Source organism: Nycticebus coucang, chromosome 20 (genome assembly GCF_027406575.1).
Source record: "Nycticebus coucang isolate mNycCou1 chromosome 20, mNycCou1.pri, whole genome shotgun sequence".
NCBI lineage: Eukaryota > Metazoa > Chordata > Mammalia > Primates > Lorisidae > Nycticebus > Nycticebus coucang.
The window spans coordinates 59,089,034-59,112,566 of NC_069799.1; the positions used below are offsets into that span (position 1 = coordinate 59,089,034).

The 23,533-nt window shown below is 39.4% G+C and overlaps 1 protein-coding gene across 4 annotated transcripts in view; it reads right to left on the reverse strand.

Moving 5' to 3' along the window:
* Nucleotides 1-246: 246 nt before the first annotated feature.
* PRPF18 (pre-mRNA processing factor 18) overlaps nt 247-23,533 on the reverse strand; it is a 49,082-nt gene continuing 25,795 nt past the window's right edge. For all 4 annotated transcript variants that reach the window (XM_053573073.1, XM_053573072.1, XM_053573074.1 and 1 more), the window contains 5 exons: nt 23,193-23,261; nt 21,564-21,704; nt 21,360-21,431; nt 18,359-18,514; nt 247-711 (listed from right to left, as the gene is read on the reverse strand). In XM_053573073.1, the coding sequence (XP_053429048.1) occupies nt 631-711; nt 18,359-18,514; nt 21,360-21,431; nt 21,564-21,704; nt 23,193-23,261 (519 nt within the window). In that variant the 3' untranslated portion in view covers nt 247-630. The remainder of the gene's footprint in view (nt 712-18,358; nt 18,515-21,359; nt 21,432-21,563; nt 21,705-23,192; nt 23,262-23,533) is intronic.

Genomic DNA, 23,533 nt, shown 5'->3' on the forward strand with positions numbered 1-23,533 from the left:
AACTTTTATTTCCTGTTAATTCTTTCCGAGAGATGACAAATAGTAAAATTTCTACCTCTTAGAAGATAAAAGCAAGCTTTGAAACACAAGGAAATTAACATGAGCGAACTTTAACGACATTCATATTCAAATCCTACTGTATGACAGCAAAACTTCAGCAACATTTAAGGACTGCACAGTTTCATTCAATGGTTCTATATTTTTGTTGAAATGTATAAAAATATTTTTTATAAATATAACATAAAAGACAATGTGCAAATAACATATTTTACCAAAACAATTAAGTCCATCCTTAAATGTTTCTTTTTCAATCTCTAACCACAACTTTGAAGTCTAGTGGGCAAAAGGTCATTTTAAACCTCCTTTTCTGTTTTCTACACATTTAAATTGTGAATAAAAGTCTTCAGAATTTAATTTTTCAATATTTAAAACGAAGGCAAGACACAGAATCAGTTCGTAATCAGATGTGATACGAAAGCCATCGAAGTTCTTAAAACCAATCAAGTTGTACCAGAACTCAGAGGCTGGAAACTCCAGTTTTCCTCTTTCCTCATTCCTGTTGGTAATTCCGGAAGTCCACACTCTGCTTCCTTAAGTTCCTCACTATTGCTTGCACACCATACGCAGTTCTCATAGAGCATTGTATTCCACACATTTTGATGGATCTGTAGGAAAGTGCTTCTGGCAAATGGTCATTAACCTCTTCAATCCCTAAAAAAATAAAATAAAGGTTGGTCATGATATGGTTAAACTGTTCTTAATTGCCCTCCTCTGGACTCCAGTTTGTCAACGTTCCCATTAAAATGCAGCAGTCCCCAGCAATTTCACTCAGATGTACATCCAGAGCAACATTTATTCATGAGCACTTGGAGATATGCACAAGAATATTCACCAAGGCATTGGTCACAATAGCAAAACAACAAAACTGGAAACAACCCAAATTTCCATCCATAAGAGAGTATATGAATAAACTTCAGTGTGCTCCCAAATGGAATATTTTACAATAGTAAAAATGAATTAACTATAGCTACATGTAACAATTCAAACTGTGTCAACCAGGTTCCAACAGAGAATTAAGGTCTAAATGCCCAGGCGAAAGCATTCGTTATAGGTAATAAGGTAACTTCTCTCCTAGGCAACTAAAACTTAAGGAGTTACTTACTACACTTCAGAGAATTGAGAAAATAGTCACTCAAATTACCTTCTGTGTTCTATGGTAGAAATAAGGAACTCTAGTTGAGGAAACCAAATATATTTGAATCTCAGAAACAACGTTGAATGTAAAAAAGCACTGAAGTATTACTATATACACTATAATACCATTTTAATAAGATTCAAAACAAGCAGAAAATACATACTGCTTAGAAATACATAACATGGCAGAACGGCTTTGTGCAAAAGGAAATGACCAACCGATATGCAGGAAAATGGCTACCCCTGAGGTGGGGGGGGGGATTCAGATTGGTGGTCTTCAGAATGTTCTAGTTTTTAAGCTGGCAATAGGCTTTCAGGTAAATTCTTATGTTTATATGTATCCTTTTATAAGTACCAAATATCATAGGATGAAACACTTCCATGTAACAGTAAAAAATGAATATAACATTCCAAACATGAGATGGCCATTCTTTGCAGAATCCAGTAGAAGCAGCAAATACACCACCCTTGTTCTGGACCTTGGGCATCTATAATCATGACCTTTGACTCTTTTTAGACAACTACAACACACACAGCTAATTCCCCTTGATCTCACAAAATTCAAATGCCAATTTCTGTCTCTTCTGCAATTTAGACAGTTCTTCTCCAGTGTTGAACTTTATAGTGATTTTTTTTTAAAGTGATAACTAGCACCATCATTATTAAATTTCATTCAGTCTCTTTCACATCCTTTGGTCTGTGATCTTAAAATCCTTAAGTGCCATTTGGTTTGGGGGGTTTTTTTGTTGTTTGTTTTTAGCTTTCTCATCTGCCACTGAGTAAACAGGTCCTGTAAATCATTATCCAAATACCCAATATCCTTCACAAACAGGTTGGGGACATGTCCAGAAACCTGCAACATACCACCACAGATCTCTCCAAACAATCTCGGGAAGAGTCCATAACCATTAATGAATTCTACCAACTGTTAGATCCATCAACCTACAAATCTCCTTGTTTATAAGGAAAGACTGCTAAATGTCTTACTGAACTCTATCTAGAGAAACACTGATAATTATTACAAACAGTAACAACAGAGAAGAACAGCACTTAACTTTAATGACCCAAACAAAGTAAATTTTGGCATAAATTGTTTTGAGGTTTCCTACCTTGGGTTCACAAAAACTAAAACCACCCAGTTCCCATCACAATAACAAGAACAATGAAATTGTAGCCTCACAAGCCAATGGCTATATTTGGGCCTAGAGTAAAAATTAAATGCTGAATATGAAACTGTATATTGCACACTGCCAGGTACTTAACTAGTATTCTTCCCAAGTCCATTTTCTTCCCTCAGTATGATACTGAAACACCATTTACTCATTAAATAATGAAGAACTTCATGACCCAAGGGAGACAGCAGAGCACGTGCCATAGTTACACAACCCAGTAACAGAAGAAAGCACCTGGAAATCTGAGAGAAAGCATAAAAAATTACCTTAAAATATACACTAATGTAGCACAGGTATATAAATCATTCAATATTTATAACTCTTATGCTATAATACCTAAGTATTCCAAAAACTCTTAAGCTCCGTGAAATCACCAAAAACAAGACAAAATAGCAACAAAATCCCTGCGAAACCAGTTTAGCGCCACAGGTAAATAGACAACACAAATATAAAGAGTTGGCCCTCGGTATCCAGGCTTACATGCTCAAAGATACAGCCAACCATGGATTGAAAATGTTGGGAAAAAAATAAGCCAATCCTCAGAGGACACCGAGGGATGACAATACGTCTATGAACTGAGCGACCATCTAACAGATTCAATATCAAAGAAACATGATTTTGAAATAGTATTTTACTTAAAGTCCTTTGTGTATTGAAGAAGTGTCTATATTACACTTTAAGAATTAGGGGTGTATTGTGGGTAGCGCCTATGGCTCAGTGAGTAGAGCCCCAGCCCCACATACCGAGGGTGGGGGGTTTGAACCTGGCCGCAGCCGAACTGCAATAACAACAAAATAGCTGGGCATTGTGGTGGGCACCTGTAGTCCCAGCTACTGGGGAGGCTGAGGCAAGAAAATCACCTAAGACCAAGGACTGGAGATTGCTGTGAGCTGTGACATCACAGCACTGTACCGAGGGTGACAAAATGAGACTCTGTCTCAAAAAAAAAAAAAAAAGAATTACGGGCATGAAGGGAAGCTATCTTTCAGCTGATTTCCAAGAAGAAAGAATTCTGCAGGCGATGCAAAGAGCAAGCAACTAATTCACTTGCCAAGCACGGTGGCTCCTGCCTATAATCCTAGCACTCTGGGAGGCCAGGGTGGGTAGATCACCTGAGCTCTTAAGTTCGAGACCAGTCTGAGCCAGAGCGAGCCCTTACCTCTAAAAAAAACAGCAGTGTACTATGGCAAGCGCCTGTAGTCACAGCTACTTGGGAGGCTGAGGCAAGAGAATGGCTTAAACCCAAGGGTTTGAGGCTGCTGTGAGCTGTGATGCCAAGGCACTCTATTGAGGGCGACAAAGTGAGACTCTGTCTCAAAAAAATAGTAATTTGCTTTGCTCCTCATGTTTTTCGGTCCCTGTGCTAAGCAGGTATTTGTGTTAGGAGAAAGACAGTCCTTCTCACAGTCCAGCTTGCCTGCTATGACTTCTAGTCATACATATGCAGAACTGTGACTTGTAGCCATGGAAAAATAGGTGATATCACTAATTTGGCATCTTAAGATTCCTGAAGGAATAGGTGAAAAGAGGCAAAACTAAGAAAAAGAACCCCCTGGTGAAACACAAATAGCTCCAGTCAGCAGCAAAACATGGCAAGAACTGTTACGAGCAAGTGGAAGGCAGACTGATGGTAAGACTGATGGAGGTAATTTTCCTTACACTGTAAAAACTGGAATTTTAGGGGTGTGCTCCTTACAGAAGTCATTTGTGATGCTTGTTTACACTCACTAAGCACACTATGATTTAAAAATATATACTAGTCTCTAAAAAAGAAAAAAAAAAAAAAAATATATATATATACTAGTACTCTGCCTGAAATCTCAGCTGCCAAAAGTTGTAAAGCTGGACCATTTGAGTCATAAGTAGTAACACAGAGCCAAATAATAAATTTTTTCACTAAGAGTTGATAGAACATAGCAATTTTTCCAACGTGTACAATCTCAGGACAACATATGGGTATTTCCCGAAATGGAAACAAACAGTCTCAATTAGACCTCTCAGGGTTTTAGTTTCAAATTGCTTACTGAGGCTTACGCCAGTGAAACAAAGAGCTGCTCAGCTTAGTTTACTCCAGGCAAACAGCTTAGAAATGGGGCATTTTAATTGACTTTTTATTTTTATGAAGGCAATACATTTATTTAACAAATATTTATTTATCTCCTATCATGTGCCAAGCATTGTTCTGGGGTCAAGGAATATGGTAGGGAAAAAACCAGAAAAAATACCCGCCCTCACTGAGATTACATGCTAATAAGAGAAAACAAAAAAGAAACATAATTTACAAAAATAATAATAATGACCAAGTGCTGTGGAGAAAATAAAGCAAAGGAAGGTGTGGGGGGCTTTAAATCTGTGAACTAGAGCTGCTAATATCACACAATTCTTTTAAGAAATATGAGCAGTGCTCTGCCTCACTCTCCAATTTCTAATTCCAACTCCCCGGAGGCAACATTTTCCAATCTTTTAAGAGCTTCCTCCGGCATTTACTAGATTTCTAAACACTGTATTGACAGTGCTTGGTTTTCTGGTTTCAGACATTACTGACGGACCTGCTGCTCTGCAGGCTGAAGATTCACTCTCACAGCACACCCACTGATGCTACACACCCTTAAAAAGCACCTTCTCTCCTCCACCCTCTCCAAATCACAATTCTTGGGGTAGTAAAGTTCAGGGTTCACCTCACAAAGGCTACACAGACATCATTCAGGGCAGAACCACATCGTGTACCCCTCCCCCCCATTCTTTCCTCGTCTAATCCATCCTCCAACTGTGAGGTTGCTCTCTTCCTGGAGCCCTCTGTCCACCTGCTCCTATCCAGGCCTACCTGCACTGCCACCATCCCAGAACAGCCCTCCACCTCTCACCTGGGAATTCCTTTTACCTTGCTCTGTGCTGGATCCTGACTCCTGGATGATTTCGTTTGTTTCCCTCATTTGGGCAGAGGACATCCTCAAGCAGTGTAACACGGTGGGGTCAAGACTATCCAGGTTCAAACCCCAATTCTATCACTGACTCGCTGTGTTGCCCAAGACCCTGCTTCTTTATGCCTCAGTTTCCCCACTTACAGACAGGAAACTAAGCGTCCATAGCAGTGTTGCTGAAAAATGCTGTGAAGCCCAGCATATGCACCATGGCTGTGACAATGATGTTAGAAAAGACGTACACATGATGCTACATGCCTGAGACTTTACCCATCAGAAAATGTCAGGGTCGCCTATATTCACCCTTCATATCATAGTTCATACGGGAAGAGAATTCTGTGTAGGAAACTGTTTCCCTTAGCTATTGCCAAGGTGCTGTTCTGCTGTCTTCCAGTACTGTTAATGAGAAGCAGGTTGGCATTTTAATTTCTGAGCCTTCATAAGTAACCTATTTCTTTCCTCTGAAGCTCTTAAAAATTCCTCCCTGCAGCCTTGCCTTCCAACATCGCATTATTATATTCTGCCTTCGTGTGACGCTTCTCCCATTCATTTGCTCTGTCCCAAGAATATTCTTCTTTTCATTCTGGAAACATGTCCTTCAGCTCTGGTAAGTTTTCTTGCATTAATTCTGTGTTTCCTACCCTCTAATTTCTCTGTTCTTTTCTGGAATTCAAACAGCTACAAACGTTATAGATTTTCTTTCCTAGGTTTAGTATTTCCTCAACTTTATCTTCTAATCCTCTAACTTAATTTTCAAATTTTTACTATAATGTTTAATTTGTAAGGGTCCATTTTGATTCTCTGGCTGTTTCGGTAGCATAGTATTCTTACTTCATGGCTACACCTTATCTAAGGATTTCCATTGACTTTTTTCCTGTTCCCTATATTCCAATTCTTTTCTCTGAATTACTTTTTTCTATATGTGTTTTTGGTCTCTGTCTTCATGTTGGAGACTTTCTCCAAATGCCTGCTGACTCTTAGGAGAATACTCACACCACTGAGTAAGGCACTGCAGAGCTGAATCGAAATTCCCTGAATGGGCCGGGCCTGTCACAGGACCTCATTTTTGGATGCTATGGCAGCAAGCTGGGCTTTTCACTGGAGTAACACTAAGTGTTAGCAATTTAGATCTTTTCTCTTGGGTCAGTTTCACAGAGAAGAGCCCTCCAACAACCCAACTAGGGAGTAAAAGCCTGCTGCCGGCATCAGAGGAATCCAGAAGGGAACAGGAATTAGAGGTCTCCCTTGCCAATATTTAGACTTTCACTTAATTCTCATTTCCAGTATTGCATCTCACCCTGCCTGAGAAGTACAGATCTCTCAGAAAGTAAACCCAATTTCTGCTACAGTGGAAAAAGGGTGGGGAGCCCCACTTGTGTAGGGCCAGAAAGCAACTCCTGGGGTAGTCATCCTAATTTTCATCCACTCCCTGTTTCTAGCACCATGGCCTGGCCTTTTAGAAATCTAATACCACCAAGTCCCAAACCTCTCCAGATTCTACTGTGGAAGCTAAATGGCTTCTTAACAACTTCCTCCCACACAACATTGAGCTATACCGATTTTTCAAACTCAGTATGTTTTTAGGAACACAGTCCGCATTTAAAAAGTCTAACTGGCTAATACACTTAAAAATTGTCAAGATGGTAAATTTCATGTTATGTATATGTCACTACAATTTAACTTTGGAAACAATGCAGAGTATTCCAGATATAGTATACAAATGTCAAACATAGATATAGTTTGGTGCATCACACAGCTGGTGATATTGAACACATATCCTGGTCCTGGATAATGAGAGCTGTTTATATCCAAAGAAATCAATGAACTATTACAACAACCAACCTGAATCCTGTAAAAACATTAGCAATTTTTTTTTTATTACTGCAGAAAACAAAAACTTAAAAAAAAACAAACCAAGATACAATCACAACTCTTTACCTAGATTTGTCTTTTCTTTTATGCTATTAGTTAATAGAACATAAAAAGAACTTTTGTTTATAAGTAATCTTTTTATTGAGTATAAAGAAGACATTTTATTAATTCACTTCTATACTTGTCACTAATCTACACTATAAGATAAAGTCTTAAAGATGAACGCATAGATCCATTTAGTGGTACATCCTAAAAATGAGAAGAGTTAAGTGGCAATTTCCATCTAGCTATTTAAAATTCTGTTATGAACTATGGAAGTTCTAATAATGAATTAACACGTGATATGTAAGTTTCAAATTAATTCTCATTTCAGATTAAAGGAATGCTCATTTGATCTGAAATGTGATGCTTACAAAATGTGTACTTAACGCTTATAAGTTAGTTTCTATAATTACAACTAGCATCTGTATCACACACAGAAAAGGCCAATGTTTCAAATATTGTTTATAGGATTCTTTTCACACAAGTATTTCATTAAAATTGAATTCACCTAAATAACTCATTCTAGACTTTTAAATAACTGTTCTGGGTCCAGCCACTGGGGATGATGGCACACAGAGGTTAACTATACAGCTTCTAATGAAAAGTCCCACTGCAAGTATTAAGTGTATTAAATACTTCAGTATCTCAAAGACTTATTGGAAAAATTACAGAAAACCAATAGCTTGGGACTAACTCAAAACACTTACATAGCTCACGGTAAAAACCAGAGAGCCGCTCTTCTTTTTTACTCATCTGTATGTTTGTTTTCTATAATGAAAACAAATTTCCAATTCAAAGGTTCATCATTTTGCAAAAAGTAACAAATTACAATTACAAAATATAATTCAAAAGTTCAGTAAAAATGTAACCTTAACTAAGTTAGGGGAAGATTTCATTTATTTGACTATCAGGCTTTCACTGTAAAGAGTGATGAGGCATTGTTTTTTTCAACTACATGGTTGAGAAATATGAAATTTAATACCCTGAAGTAAAACGATGCCTACTTCCCATCAACTAAACCACCCACTAGAAAGCAGCATGGCCCAGTTGAGATCCCCAAAATCTGCTTTCAAAACACACTAGTGTTCCATGATATTAAAAGGTGTTATTACAAAATAAATGATAGCAGTAGTCTTCTCTAAAAACGTATTGTTTCAATGGGCTGGGAAGTATTAAATGGGTAGATGATTGTTAGTCCCATGCAATGACTTGCCTTTAGGAAATGACTTATCATAGCCACAAATGCCAGGCTGTGGCATAAAGGCACTAAACCCTCAATGTGTGGTTATATATTCGAGCCCTATGCAGAGGAGCATTTACCAGAGAGCACAATGTTTTGTACGCAACACATAGATCAAGCTGTGATCACTTAACTGCAGTTATCAATGTTTCTGTTACACTAGTTCTGGCAATACATAAATACATTACAAAATTTACAAATGTTTGACAAATAATTTGACAAATGCTAGTATAGATGAAATATGCCAAGATCTGAAATATGGATTGAAATAATTGACATAAAATATTGAAATCATATTTTTCCTAAGGAATTTACAGTCTTAAGGTTATGAAAAATAACTTGCCAGAAAAGAATATTACAGGAGATTTTGCCTTTTGTAATAGCAAAAGCTTAAGAAAAATTATTCAGAAGAGTATTATTCCTTCATCTTCTAAGGAATTCCGCCAAAGGAATGTACGCATAACACAATGTACAGATCAATTCATCTATGTGCATCAAAGAAGAAACCAGAAGAAAACAAAGGGCACATTCAAACTAGATAATGTGATGGTAATGGTTTCGAGGATATGCAGAAGGAGTGGAAAGGAGTGGGCAGGGCTTGTGACCAATAAGAGACAGCACAGCGGGGCCTGTGGCTCAAAGGGGTAGGGCGCCGGCCACATGTGCCAAAGGTGGCAGGTTCAAACCCAGCCCCCGCCAAAAACTGCAAAAGAAAAAAAAAAAAGAGACAGCACAGCACCTAAGCGCTGGCAATCCTGGACAGGCGTGGCCAGCCAGAGTTGGGGGATAGGGGAATGGAAGAAGACTGGGTACTGGAACCCAGAGAGGGTACCTGTACAGAGAAAGTCACCTGAGAGAAGCGGTGACCTTGGGCATAGGCATAATCAGCCACAGGAAGGAAGCCAGAGAAATAAATACCCCCAAGCTCACTCTCCCACCTACAAAATGCCTTCCAATACTTCCCATAGCCTGCCCCAAATGGAAGGCAGAGGGCGGGGGGGTCTGCCAATTTTGTTCACCAAAGTCAGGTTTCTGAGGCACAGAAGACAGTGAGGAAGGGTGATCGTAGCTGGAAGGGCCAACAGCTATCTGCTGTATCACCTCACTCTCCCCCGGCTTACCATTTTTTGCCATGTATACATGAGTCATTACCAAAGTTTTAAGATACACAAAAATTAAGAAATGTAAAAAACAGGCAGACAGAAACAAATGAAGTCCTCAGTCCCACAAGATCAATAAGCTGAGCACATTGAGAGAAAAGTAAGGATGTACCTTATACATGGGCAGTACTAATTCGTATCTATTTAAATGTTTTAATTCTTTTCTTTATGCTTATTCATTAAAACTATAACTCCGTTTAACCATACCTTGCCCTTCTATGATGCGTAAATATCATAAAACTATGGAACTAAAACCTATGTACCCCCATAATAACCTGAAATTTTTTTAAAAAAGTATTAACTCATTCTAAAACTGATTGAAGCTATCTATGACAAACCCACAGCCAATATTTTACTAAATGGAGTAAAACTCAAAGCTTTTCCTCTTAGAACTGGAACCAGACAAGGTTGTCCTCTGTCACTTTTACTATTCAACATAGTGCTGGAAGTTCTAGCCAATACAATTAGGCAAGACAAGGAAATAAAGGGAATCCAAATGGGAGCAGAGGAGGTCAAACTCTCCCTCTTTGCTGACAACATGATCTTATACTTAGAGAACCCCAAAGACTCAACCACAAGACTCCTAGAAGTCATCAAAAAATACAGTAATGTTTCAGGATATAAAATCAATGTCCACAAGTCAGTAGCCTTTGTATACACCAATAACAGTCAAGAGGAGAAGCTAATGAAGGACACAACTCCATTCACCATAGTTTCAAAGAAAATGAAATACCTAGGAATATACCTAACAAAGGAGGTGAAGGACCTCTATAAAGAAAACTATGAAATCCTCAGAAAGGAAATAGCAGAGGATATTAACAAATGGAAGAACATACCATGCTCATGGATGGGAAGAATCAACATTGTTAAAATGTCTATACTTCCCAAAGCAATCTACCTATTCAATGCCATTCCTATCAAAATACCAACATCGTACTTTCAAGATTTGGAAAAAATGATTCTGCATTTTGTATGGAACCGGAAAAAACCCCGTATAGCTAAGGCAGTTCTCTGTAACAAAAATAAAGCTGGGGGCATCAGCATACCAGATTTTAGTCTGTACTACAAAGCCACAGTGCTCAAGACAGCATGGTACTGGCACAAAAACAGAGACATAGACACTTGGAATCGAATTGAAAACCAAGAAATGAAACTAACATTTTACAACCACCTAATCTTTGATAAACCAAACAAGAACATACCTTGGGGGTATGTCTCCCTATTCAATAAATGGTGTTGGGAGAACTGGATGTCTACATGTAAAAGACTGAAACTGGACCCACACCTTTCCCCACTCACAAAAATTGATTCAAGATGGATAAAGGACTTAAATTTAAAGCATGAAACAATGAAAATCCTCAAAGAAAGCATAGGAAAAACACTGGAAGATATTGGCCTGGGGAAAGACTTCATGAAGAAGACTGCCATGGCAATTGCAACAACAACAAAAATAAACAAATGGGACTTCATTAAACTGAAAAGCTTCTGTACAGCTAAGGAGACAATAACCAAAGCAAAGAGACAACCCACACAATGGGAAAGGATATTTGCATATTTTCAATCAGACAAAAGCTTGATAACTAGGATCTATAGAGAACTCAAATTAATCCACATGAAAAAAGCCAACAATCCCATATATCAATGGGCAAGAGACATGAATAGAACTTTCTCTAAAGACGACAGACAAATGGCTAACAAACACATGAAAAAATGTTCAGCATCTCTATACAATGGGCAAGAGACATGAATAGAACTTTCTGTAAAGACGACAGACGAATGGCTAACAAACACATGAAAAAATGTTCATCATCTCTATATATTAGAGAAATGCAAATCAAAACAACCCTGAGATATCATCTAACCCCAGTGAGAATGGCCCACATCACAAAATCTCAAAACTGCAGATGCTGGCGTGGATGTGGAGAGAAGGGAACACTTTTACACTGCTGGTGGGATTGCAAACTAGTACAACCTTTCTGGAAGGAAGTATGGAGAAACCTCAAAGCACTCGAGCTAGACCTCCCATTTGATCCTGCAATCCCATTACTGGGCATCTACCCAGAAGGAAAGAAATCCTTTTATCATAAGGACACTTGTACTAGACTGTTTATTGCAGCTCAATTTACAATCGCCAAAATGTGGAAACAGCCTAAATGCCCACCAACCCAGGAATGGATTAACAAGCTGTGGTATATGTATACCATGGAATACTATTCAGCCATTAAAAAAAATGGAGACTTTACATCCTTCGTATTAACCTGGATGGAAGTGGAAGACATTATTCTTAGTAAAGCATCACAAGAATGGAGAAGCATGAATCCTATGTACTCAATTTTGATATGAGGACAATTAATGACAATTAAGGTTATGGGGAGGGGGACAGAAAGAGGGAAGGAGGGAGGGGGGTGGGGCCTTGGTGTGTGTCACACTTTATGGGCCAAGACATGACTGCAAGAGGGACTTTACCTAACAATTGCAATCAGTGTAACCTGGCTTATTGTACCCTCAATGAATCCCCAACAATAAAAAAAAAAAAAAAAAAAAGTATTAACTCAGCCATGCTCAGTGGCTCACACCTGTAATCCAAGCACTCTGGGAGGCTGAGAAGGGTGGATTGCTTGAGCTCCCAAGTTCAAGACCAGCCTGAGCGAAAAGCGAGACCCCGTCTCTACTAAAAATAGAAAAACTGAGGCAAGAAGATCACTTCAGCCCAAGAATTGGACACCACGTCACACTCTACCCAGGGCAACAGCTTAAAGCTCTGTCTCACAAAAAAAAAAAAAAAAGGGTAACTCTAGAAAGCAATAATGATATCCATATGCAACATTAATACCCTGGAATATGGTAGTAAGAGTTTTGTGGAACTTACAATGAACTTGCAACAAAAGCAAGTTCTCCCACAGCTACAGCTAGCCTCAGCCTGCACTCTGCAGGGCCAGCTGTACCCAGCAGTGCAGGTAACCCCATGCTGGGATGCCTCTGAGTAGCGCTGGCTGAGGCAGCACACACGTTACTGCAGTGAACCACTTGCCACCCCCACATGCCAGGCCAGGACAGGCACCCAAGACATAACAGGTGGTGATTCTGCATCCTGGTGTCCCACTAGCCAGCCATCAGGGCCAAAAGCAGTACAGACCCCCCACACACAGCTAATGAACTTCCAGCGCACACTGTCATGTGCTCTTTGGCCCCCTACAGACTTTGCACCTTCCCGCAGGGCACAGAGGCAGTGGTGGGTACCCCCACACACACAGCTAATGAACTTCAAGCGCACATTGCCATGTGCTCTTTGGCCTCCCGCAGACTTTGCACCTTCCCACAGGGCACAGAGTAAGCACAGGACTGGGGTGCCTGAAGCCCTGGAAGGACGACACTTCTGATATTGATGAGGAGCTCTTGGCCTTCTATGATGCGTAAATATCATAAATGGAATACTGGTACATAAAATATCTTATACCATAATATGCTAACAACAATGCTAAAATTCCTTTATAATAAAAAAAAGTACCTAAATATAAACAAATAAAAATTTGAATTAAGAAAGTAAAACAAGGGCGGCGCCATGGCTCAGTGGGTAGGGCATAGGCCCCATATACCGAGGGTGACGGGTTCGAATCCAGCCCTGGCCAAACTACAACAAAAAATAGCCGGACGTTGTGGCAGGTGCCTGTAGTCCAAACTATTTGGGAGGCTGAGGCAAGAGAATCACCTAAGCCCAGGAGTTGGAGGTTGCTGTGAGCTGTGACGCCATGGCCCTCTGCCGAGGGTGATAAAGTGAGACTCTGTTTCTTAAAAAAAAGAAGTAAAACACAAGATTTTTTCCATGAGAGTTTGGGACAAAAACGTGGGCATGCATTATACACAGGACCGTATTTACACAACAAAATGCGATACCTACTTTGTCTTTTTTTTTTTTTTTTGAGACAGAGTCTCGCTTTGCAGCCCTCAGTAGAGTGCAGTGAAGTCACAGCTCACAGCAACCTCCAACTCTTAGGCTTCAACAATTCTCTTGCCCCAGCCTCCCAAGTAGCTAGGATGACAGGCGCCCAGCACAAAGCCCAGCTATTTTTAGAGATGAGGTCTCGCTCTGTCTCAGGCTGGTCTCAAACCTGTGAGCTCAGGCAATCCACCCACCTTGGCCTGCCAAGTGCTGGGATTACAGGCGTGAGCCACTGCACCTGGCCCTACCCTCCCTTCTTTACAAGAAAAGTGCCGAAGATGGAACTTCTTGAAGAGATGTGTGGCAATGACTGAAAAGCCTTTAAATAATCAAGAGCTTCCTACAGTTTGTGTAAAAAAAGCTTTACCAAAATCAGGGCCAAAGGGTACATCTGTATTTAGCAGACGGAACAAAGGCCCTGAAGCTACTACCACCAATTTCACCCTCACCCTGCACTTGAGGCTGATAAGCTACAAAACTTCCCGTTGCTCTGTGTGGTGAGAAAACCCTCCCCGTGGAGTATTTCACTTTTGTGAGAAAGTTTAAATTCTCCACTGTTTAAATTCTACAGAGATTTGCATAAAACAAAAAAATAAATTCCTAATCCAGTAAAACAGTCCCTTGTTTTCTACCATATTCAATAAAACATATTTCTTACCAGTATTTCTAAATTTTAAAAAATAGTAAAAAAATACAATTCTACACATTGCAAGTTTCCAATACATGATGTCCAAGAACAGGCAAAACTACACAATAACGGCACACATCACAACAGTGGTTACTTCTGATAGGGGGCTCAGGCTGGGAGCAGGCTGAAGGAACCTGCTGGAAACGTTCCAGATGTAGATCTTGTTTCATAGCTCCCTATACATCACACACATCAACAATCATTGAGCTGTACAATTAACATTAGCACACTTCAAGTACTACACTGTCAAGGGGTATTATACCTCAATTAAAAAGAAATAATTACTCTATTAAATGATTCTCACAATTGCCTCCTCAGCAAAATAGTGATGTAAAAAGATTTGGGTTTGTATGTTTACCAGGTGTCAGCAAACTATGGTCCACAGGCCCCTTCCCTTTTATAAACAGATCCTGCTGGCACACAGCCCAGGATAGCTGCTTTCACACCACAGCTGCAGAGCTGAGCACTGGGGCAGAGACCACATGAAGGGCAGAGCCCAAGATGTTTACCGTCTGGCCCTTTAAGAAGTTTGCCAACCCCTGGACTTAAACTGTTCCCTTTTTAGAATAATTCAAATCGACCTCACCTAGATACCAAAGTAACAAGAGAACGATTCATAGGACAACTTAGTAAATTACTCAGTTAACTGTAATCAAGGATTTCACAAAACTCTAACACGGAGGTGGCAGCATTCTTTTGCTTGAGCTAACTTTAGGTTTAAGACACAGATCAAAAACTGCCATTTTGTTAGCCTTATGCAATGTTAATTTTTTTTAGGTAGTCCTAATATTTTAAAAATAGGAAAGTACACTTTTCTTTTTTGAGACAGAGTCTCGCTCAGTCGCCCTGGAGCTGAGTGCCATGGTTCACAACACCCTCAAACTCTCGGGCTCAAGCGATCTTGCCTTAACCTCCTGAGTAGCTGGGAATACAGGCACCTGTCACAAGGGCCAGCTATTTTTAGAGACAGGGTCTCACTCCTGCTCAAGAGGCTGGTCTCAAAACTCCTGAACTCAAGCAATCTGCCCACCTCAGCCTCCACAGTATACTTTTTTAAAAACCAAAATTTTGCTTCTAATAAAAAAAAAAAAAGATTGAGCAACATTTGAAACATAACTCTATAGGGCAAGAATGAGCTCAAGTGACTCCAACAAAAGAGAGGCCAAGACATGAGTTGACACTGGACACTGTGTTTGCACTGTTCACTTTTCTTACACGGAGTTGAAGAAAATGAAATGCTGCCTCTATTTGTACCTATATTAAAAATAGGAAAAAGAAGACAGACATAAGGCCAGAGGTCTCTTGCTATCTGACTATCTCTCATGGGCACACAAGTTGCAAACTTTAGGTTTGAGCACTAGCCTGTAGGGAAAATGGCAAAGAAGAATCAGAGAAATCTAAGGGTCAGAAGGGCCAAAAAGGCAACAGTTAACTCAGTGTTTAGAGACAGCTATCTCCTCCATCTTTCTTCTAAGCCAGCTCTGCTCCTACCTTGGGACAATTGTGCCTATTAAAAAGCTTCTTCATATTACTTTTGCAACTTTTGAATCTATATTTCAAAATAAAAAAACATTTTCCTTACACTGACCCCAAATCTGTCCACTTACACATTATACAGAGAAACTTTAATCCTCTTTCACCAGAAAGTTCTACTGACCTCCTGCCCAGATTTCCAGCAAGAGTCTCCTATCCCGAGGTCTAGAAAGAAAACAACTAACACCTCTCTTGTTCTAGAGTACTCAATTCAATCAGAATATCTTTACTAAGCAACCATAAGAAGTTTCAACCATAAGATGTTTCAGTTTCTAGGGGTACAACACTGAACTACCTTCTTGCCCTGTGGAGCCAACACTAAATTATTAGGTATAATAATGTAGCATAAACTATCATTAACCTTTCTTGTGGCCTTAACACACTACCAATTTTATTGTGCTAAATTTAGTCCACTAAATTCCCTAATTCTTTCTTATCGCCACTACTCAAATTATTTACTTAAGCAAATGGGTTATATATCCAAATTTCCTTACAGTTGTCCCTGCTAAATATTCTATCTTTAGAAACTGCTCTTCTCTCTAATCCAGTGATTTTCAACCACTGTGCCACAGCACACTGGTGTGCACTCAGAGAGGATCTTAGGTGTGTCAGAAAAATTTTTAAAGATCATTAATTATTTTCAAAAGAAATTCAAAGCACACTAAGTATATTCTTTTCTTTACTCTTTTTTTTGATCAACATAATTTAAGTGTCCTGCAGAAGTTTAACTATAAGTTCAAGTGTGCCGTGAGATAAAAAAGGTTGAAAAACACTGCTCTAGTCTGTCAAGAATTTCTGAAATATCAATTCCTTTTCCACCCTAATACACAATTTTAATCCTTCTAGTTTATTATCTGCAAACCTGATAAACCCCGTTTCTCTGCACAGTAACCCAAGTCAGTCATCAAAGTGTTGCAGGACAGCCCAGGTTACTAAGAGATGTGCCACATGCCACTAGCACCCACCCAAAGAAACATGGGTCCCTTACTCATTCATTGGGCCATGGCTTCCCTCTGTTGAAGAGCTCTGAGTCTACCTGACAGTGCCCCACCCACGGGAAGAGGACTGGGTCTATGGGAGTAAATTTCCAAAAAGAGAATTGGGTCTATGGGAATAAATTTCAGATACTATGTGCTAACCAATTTTCCTGTATCACTTTGGGGGTCGGGGGTTAGAATTTTCTTAAATGTGACGAGAACAGTTAAAAAGGAAAGGTCACTATGTGGCTTCCAAAAAACCCAAAATTGTCTTGAATAAACACTAGGTATACTTTAAAAAGGAAAATCAATCTATGGGCTAGGGCAGAGATCAAACCATTATTTATAAAAAGAAAAGCTTTCTTTAAGACAATTTATCTAAAATCATATGGACTTGTACACACTATTAAGAAATGTAATCCTTGAGAACTCTCTTCTATTGTTAAAGCCAAACAACACTTTTTTTTTTCCAACTAAAGCCTTTGCTTTCAAAATAGTCATTGGTGATTATTAAGAAAAGAAAATGAGGTTGAATTTCCAGAAGTATGTTTGAACTCTATGAAGTCTACAGTTGACATTAGGAAGTCAGACTGAAATCATGTTTTAAAATGCTAATACGTGTAAAGCATAAAGCAGGACAACGATTAACATTCAGCACTTGGAAGTGAAATACAAACAAAAAGATAATTCATGAATACGGTAATGACTGGTCTCTGGCACAAAATCTGGAAGCACTTTATGCATTTTAAGTGAATTTTAAATTTTAAGTAAACTTCCAGAGTATCATCTTCAAGTTTTAGAATTACCATCCAGCGAAAGTCCTAAGTCTGCGATTTATGACAATTTGGCAAGAAACAGATTATGGTTGATGTTTATCCCCCAACTAAGGAGGAAAGTTTAGCACAACAATGATGCAAACAAGTTTATGTGAGGCATATGTAACTTTAAGAAAAAAACTATACATAATGTTAGACCTTCTCACATGACTAAAGTGTTGTTATATGCTACTTAAAAATGATTACACGCATTAAAGCCAGGTCTTTACTCTCCATACCTGTTAATAGATCTACCTTGAAAGAAACAGAGATATATTATAAAATACTTTAAATTTGTTGCTCTTCACTAAACTTCCAATTTGAGAGTTTATGTGTCAAATTTGTTTGACAAGCTCAAATTTTACTTGCTAATATATCTGTTAAAAAAAAAAAAAAAAAATGTTGGGCATGAAGGTTCACACCCATAACCCAAGCACTTTGGGAACCCAAGTGGGGAGAATGGTTTGAACCCAAGAATTCGAGACAAGTTTGGCAACATAGCAATACCCTGTCTCTACAAAATAATTTAAAAATTAGCCAGGCTTGATGTTGCTGGCCTATCATCTCAGCCATTTGGAAGGCTGAGGCAGAGGACTACTCAAACCAGGAGTTCAAGGTTAGAGTGAGCCACGATCACACCCTGCATTCCAGCCTGAGCAATAGGGCAAGACCTCATCTCTACTTAAAAAATAAAAGGAGACTTCAATCCTATCATGCTTTTTCCCATTTATTACAATTCTTTGACTGCTCTCAAGACTCACAGTTTTGGGAATCAGAGAATGTGTTTCCTTCCAAACTGCTTACCTGAATGTATTTCCGCTGAGTTTCATCATTTAAAACATGTGCGACGTGCTTGGAAAAAATCTTTTCCCGGCCAGTTCTGGCATGGATACCAACCATAGTGACACCAATGGGCCAAGGCGCATTTCCAATGGCCATCTGAAGATAAGCATCATTTGCCTGACAGGAAACATGAAGAAATCAGAAAGGTAAAAACATCATGTTGATCCAAATTTTTTTTTCAAGTATTTCAGAGCCCTTTAGGGTATAATTTTCATCCAAATTTTGGCCATATTAAAAATACTACCATTCCTGGGCGGCGCCTGTGGCTCAGTCGGTAAGGCGCTGGCCCCATATACCGAGGGTGGCGGGTTCAAACCCGGCCCCGGCCAAACTGCAACCAAAAAATAGCCGGGCGTTGTGGGGGGCGCCTGTAGTCCCGGCTGCTCGGGAGGCTGAGGCAAGAGAATCCCTTAAGCCCAGCAGTTGGAGGTTGCTGTGAGCTGTGTGAGGCCACGGCACTCTACCGAGGGCCATAAAGTGAGACTCTGTCTCTACAAAAAAAAAAAATAAAATAAATAAAAATACTACCATTCCTGTGATTAAAATGGGAGATGAAAATATGGGGTGACTGACTGCCCTGCCCAGAACCACAAATATCCATGGAAAAACAGAAACCAAAGCTAGGTTATAAGCAAAAAAGACAAACATTCCTTTGTGGCTTTTACATGTTAATATTAATATATTTCTGATCTGGAATTGGCAGGTAGTATGCATCGAAGGGAATTCGAGTTCTGGTGTCCTTGAGACTCCCATCTTCTTCATGGGTGAGCATGCAGAAACAGATGATAACTCGTTTTTAATAATCCAACCTACAACAGTATCTATTCCCTGTGTACCACCAAGTTCTCTGAAGGCAGTGGGGCTGTTTGGGGATGCTCACACAGCATCCACAACAGATGTGTAAACAAGACAGGAAAATACTGGCCTTTGAATCAAATAGCTGAAGTATAAGATCAGCTCACTTTGGCCCCCCTAAACCTAGAAAGAACAGCTACAAAAAGTGAAGACGGAAACCAAGGACAACAAATGGCTCTTTTTCTTAACCAATCCTGACTAGCTATGACAAAGAAGGAGAAAAACAGATACACAGCAAGTGGATTCTAAAGACCTTCAGGGGGGTTTCAGAGAAGCTTATAAAGCCAGGCCTCAGAGAGAGTTTAAATTCAAAAACCAAACACTTATGTGATATGTAGAGCTGAGTTTTATTTTTATACATACTGTATTTATTGATGTCACTGTGCACAAATTTATATTGGGCACTTATGCAAGAAAGGAATTGCTAGGTCTTAGGAACATAGAAGTTTTCCAAAGTGGTTATACCAATTTATACTCATCGAGCTGATTTTTAAAAACTCAGGTACTACAGAAAATCATTTTCTACCAAAAATTAAATTTGAACGTGCTCTGCTCAACAGACTTCATAAAGCTTAATTTTAAAAGGACACATGCACATATTTATCACTAATACACATGTGCAAATTTTAACATGAAACCTTAACCGATAAAAATTCCAAGATTTACAGGCAGTCTCTAGGTTACAAATGAGACAGGTTCTATAGGTTTGTTCTTAGTTGAATTTGTATGTCATTTGGAACAGGTACATTTATCTATTATCTGTATTAGCCTCAGTTCACAAGTCTAAGTTGTGCATAAATCAGATGTTTGTAACTCGGAGACTATCTTAGATTCCCCCAAATTCCAAAGAACATTGTCCAAATAGGTTATTAAAGTTTCCTTATTCTTTTTCTAGTTTATACAAAATAAGCTTGCACCTAGATGTGATACACAATCATGAGAAAAATTAAGAAGAAAGGCATCCACTCTAAAAGGCAGGTGATTTGTACTCTTCATGCGGTAATGATGCCCCCTCCATCTATCCCAATGCAATCAACCTCAGGAAGAAGCATACAACTAGGAGGACGATCCCTACAGTGGCCTCCTTAGCTAAGGCTCTACTCAAGCAAACCACCCAGTCACCCGGGGATGCCAGCAGTCCCTCCTCCCGTAAGTATACAGATACTCACAGCAGCGAATAAGCAATGCCATTCCCACCCTTCTACTACTCCGGTACTGTCACTGAGATGGCTAAACTAAAATGCCCCACTCCTAATCTCTAGGGAGGCACAGCCACAAGAAGCCTCCCTCAAACTCTGTCCTATCTCCACTACCGGTGCACTGAGCCCTCCTCTTCTTGTTCCCCTCCACCAGAGGGCAGTCCCCCACTCCCCACTGTCTAAACTCTACCCCAGGAGCCTTGGACACTGGAGTTCTTTCACTCTGCAGCCTCCTCCCAGAGCCCATTCAGGAGTAAAGAGACGGAGCAAGGGAGAAAAGTCTCCCCCTGCATGGGGTCTGCTATTGTTGCAGTTCTAAAATAGAAGAGAACTGGCAGCCTCAATTGGACCAGTTTCCCAAAGAAACTATTACAAAGAGTGGTTAGATTCCATGGTATCATCAGTATAATAGCTCAGCTATATTACAGATTACATGGGCTTTCATAGCTGGCCTGGGAAAACCTACGTAACATTATTTCTATGGGAAAATGTGTTTCAAGTCATAATCAACCATTTACTCTCTTCAAAATTCAACCCCATTCATAAAATAAACATTCCCTATACACGTGCATAGTTCACGCCTTGAAAAACCTTTAGACCAGCAGTTCTTAACCTGTGGGTCGTGACCCCTTGTAACAATGAAAATACATTGCAGCATTAGGAAGGTTGAGAACCACTGCTTTAGACCTACTTTAAAAATGACTAAGAAAATACAGCGCAGTCCCAAGGTTTGTTATTCAATCCCTAACAATGAAAGTGACAAATGGAAAACTTTAACCACTAGCTCATTTCACATTTACTCTTAAATCTATTCTGTAAAATCCTCCCATCCCAAATAAAGGTTACTGTTATGCAGATAACCCAGACATGCCCATAACAATTACAATGCACAGCACGGTTTAATGTACCTTCACATATTCTCTCTGCAACATGAATTTAATGATATCTGTTATTGATTCTTTAATATCAGCAGGAAGATTCTAGAAAAGAGAAAAAGCATAACTGATTTTAGAAGCTATTGTATATATAGTGAAAAACAGATCGCAAAGGTTTTCAAACTATACATTCTATTTTTTAAATCAGCTAATAAAAGCATTTTCCAAGAAGCCTACCCTTTTCCGCAGCTTTCTGAAAAGTGGTCTGAGGTAGGACTCAGTCTGCTTCTGCGTGGCGCTGTTCAGTTTACCCTGCACACTGCGTTTCACATAATCTTCTCTAGCATTCAATTCTTTAGCCCAAACACCAAGAAGAAACTATGGAGAGATGAGTAAATTTAGACTACAATGCCACCCAGTGGTCCAGTAAGTTTAAACATTTTCTTTTTTTTTTTAGTCTTTTTTGTGTGTGTGTGTGTGTGTGTGTGGTTTTTGGCCGGGGCTGGGTTTGAACCCGCCACCTCCAGCATATGGGACCGGCGCCCCACTCCTTGAGCCACAGGCGCCACCCCAGTTTAAACATTTTCTAAGACACAAAACTTTGAATACTTCCACCCTTCAAGTAAATGTCTCAACTGATTAAAATATCATCAAATAGTATTTAATAAGTGAACCATTTAAGTTCTCATGTATGTTTGTTCTACAAGTAGCACCTCTGACAAGTAGTAGACTTCCCTAGTCTATATATATATATATATATATATATTCCTAGCTCAAAAACAATCTATTCCCCCCCAAAAAAAGGACTAACACATTTAATAGGTAATCCTTTGATAGAAATAAACTTTCACTTGTATTTCTATTTACATAAAATTCAACCAACCTAGACTTATCCACATTATATGCACTGTGACAGTTAAATCAATCTTCCAAGTTCTAGTATCTGGACTTTCTACTGAGTAAAGGCCAAATTCAATTTAAAATTTCCACTAAAGTATCTGACTAAAGGAAGAAAGAAAAAAAAAAAAAACCAACAGAAATAAAGCAACCATGACCCATTCCCCTTATCCCTCTCCCCCAGCACCCCTTGGGTTTAACTTCACAAAGAGCACTTCTATAGAAGTGGACGGCAGATGGCTGAAGAGAACGTACCCCACTGGTGGCGTCCCCTTATGCAAACACCATATAGGGAGGCCATCATTCCCAGAAGAAATCCCAGCTCTACTTGTTCCCATGCCCTGCCTGTTTCCAAGCCATTATCCTCGATGTATGACTAGTGTGCTGTATTTAACTGTACATAAGTCAAAGCATTTCACGTTCAAAACTCTTGGCCTGAGCACAGTTTGTAAATAAACGTTAAAAAGAATCTGGGACTCGCTCACTTTACCTTGTTCACTAAGATGAAATTAGCAGATAATAGCAAAAAACAGGCAATCATCTATAGACCTGAAGAAATAAACACTCAGGAAGGTTACGGATGTAGTTACTTATTTTCATGGCCAGTGCCTTTCCACCTCCTTCCTTTCCTTATTGTCATCAGCCTCTCACAACAGCTTCTGGAAATCTCCATTGCATTCCTTCCTAGGATGTTTACAAAAAACGAGAAACTCCCTAACTTCTTGTCCATTTTGCTATTGTGATTCTTTTCTATGTGTTTACATTAATAATCTAGCTTTTAAAAACTGTGCCACGAGGAAAGTAAACACACAGTTCCTTTCACTAGCTGCTATATCCAAGCACCCAGCAACATCATAAACATTTACTAAGGGTTTCCCTTTCCAGCCTCTAACGCTTAATAATCCACAAGTATCAGAACAGGTTTCAAGCATCCACAATGCCCTCCCTTCCCCAGCCTGAGATACTCACCTTCAGGAACTTGGTGATGATGTCCATGTCTTTATGATCATCACCCTTCCCTAAGGACTCCCCCAAGGCCTGAAGAAAGAGCAACAACGCTTCTGATCACCAGCACCAAGAATGGCTGAATATATATCAACACCAGTATACACATGGCTTTTTGTTATAAACACTGTTCAATTCTTATTTTAAAAACCTCATGGAATTTCTAGGTTTAAGTTTTTAAAAAAAAAAGCACTGATTTGCCATTTAAATTTAGAGAGCATGTTATCTTTCTTTTGAGACAAAGCCTCAAGCTGTTGCCTGGGATACAGTGCCGTGACATCACAGCTCACAGCAATCTCCAACTC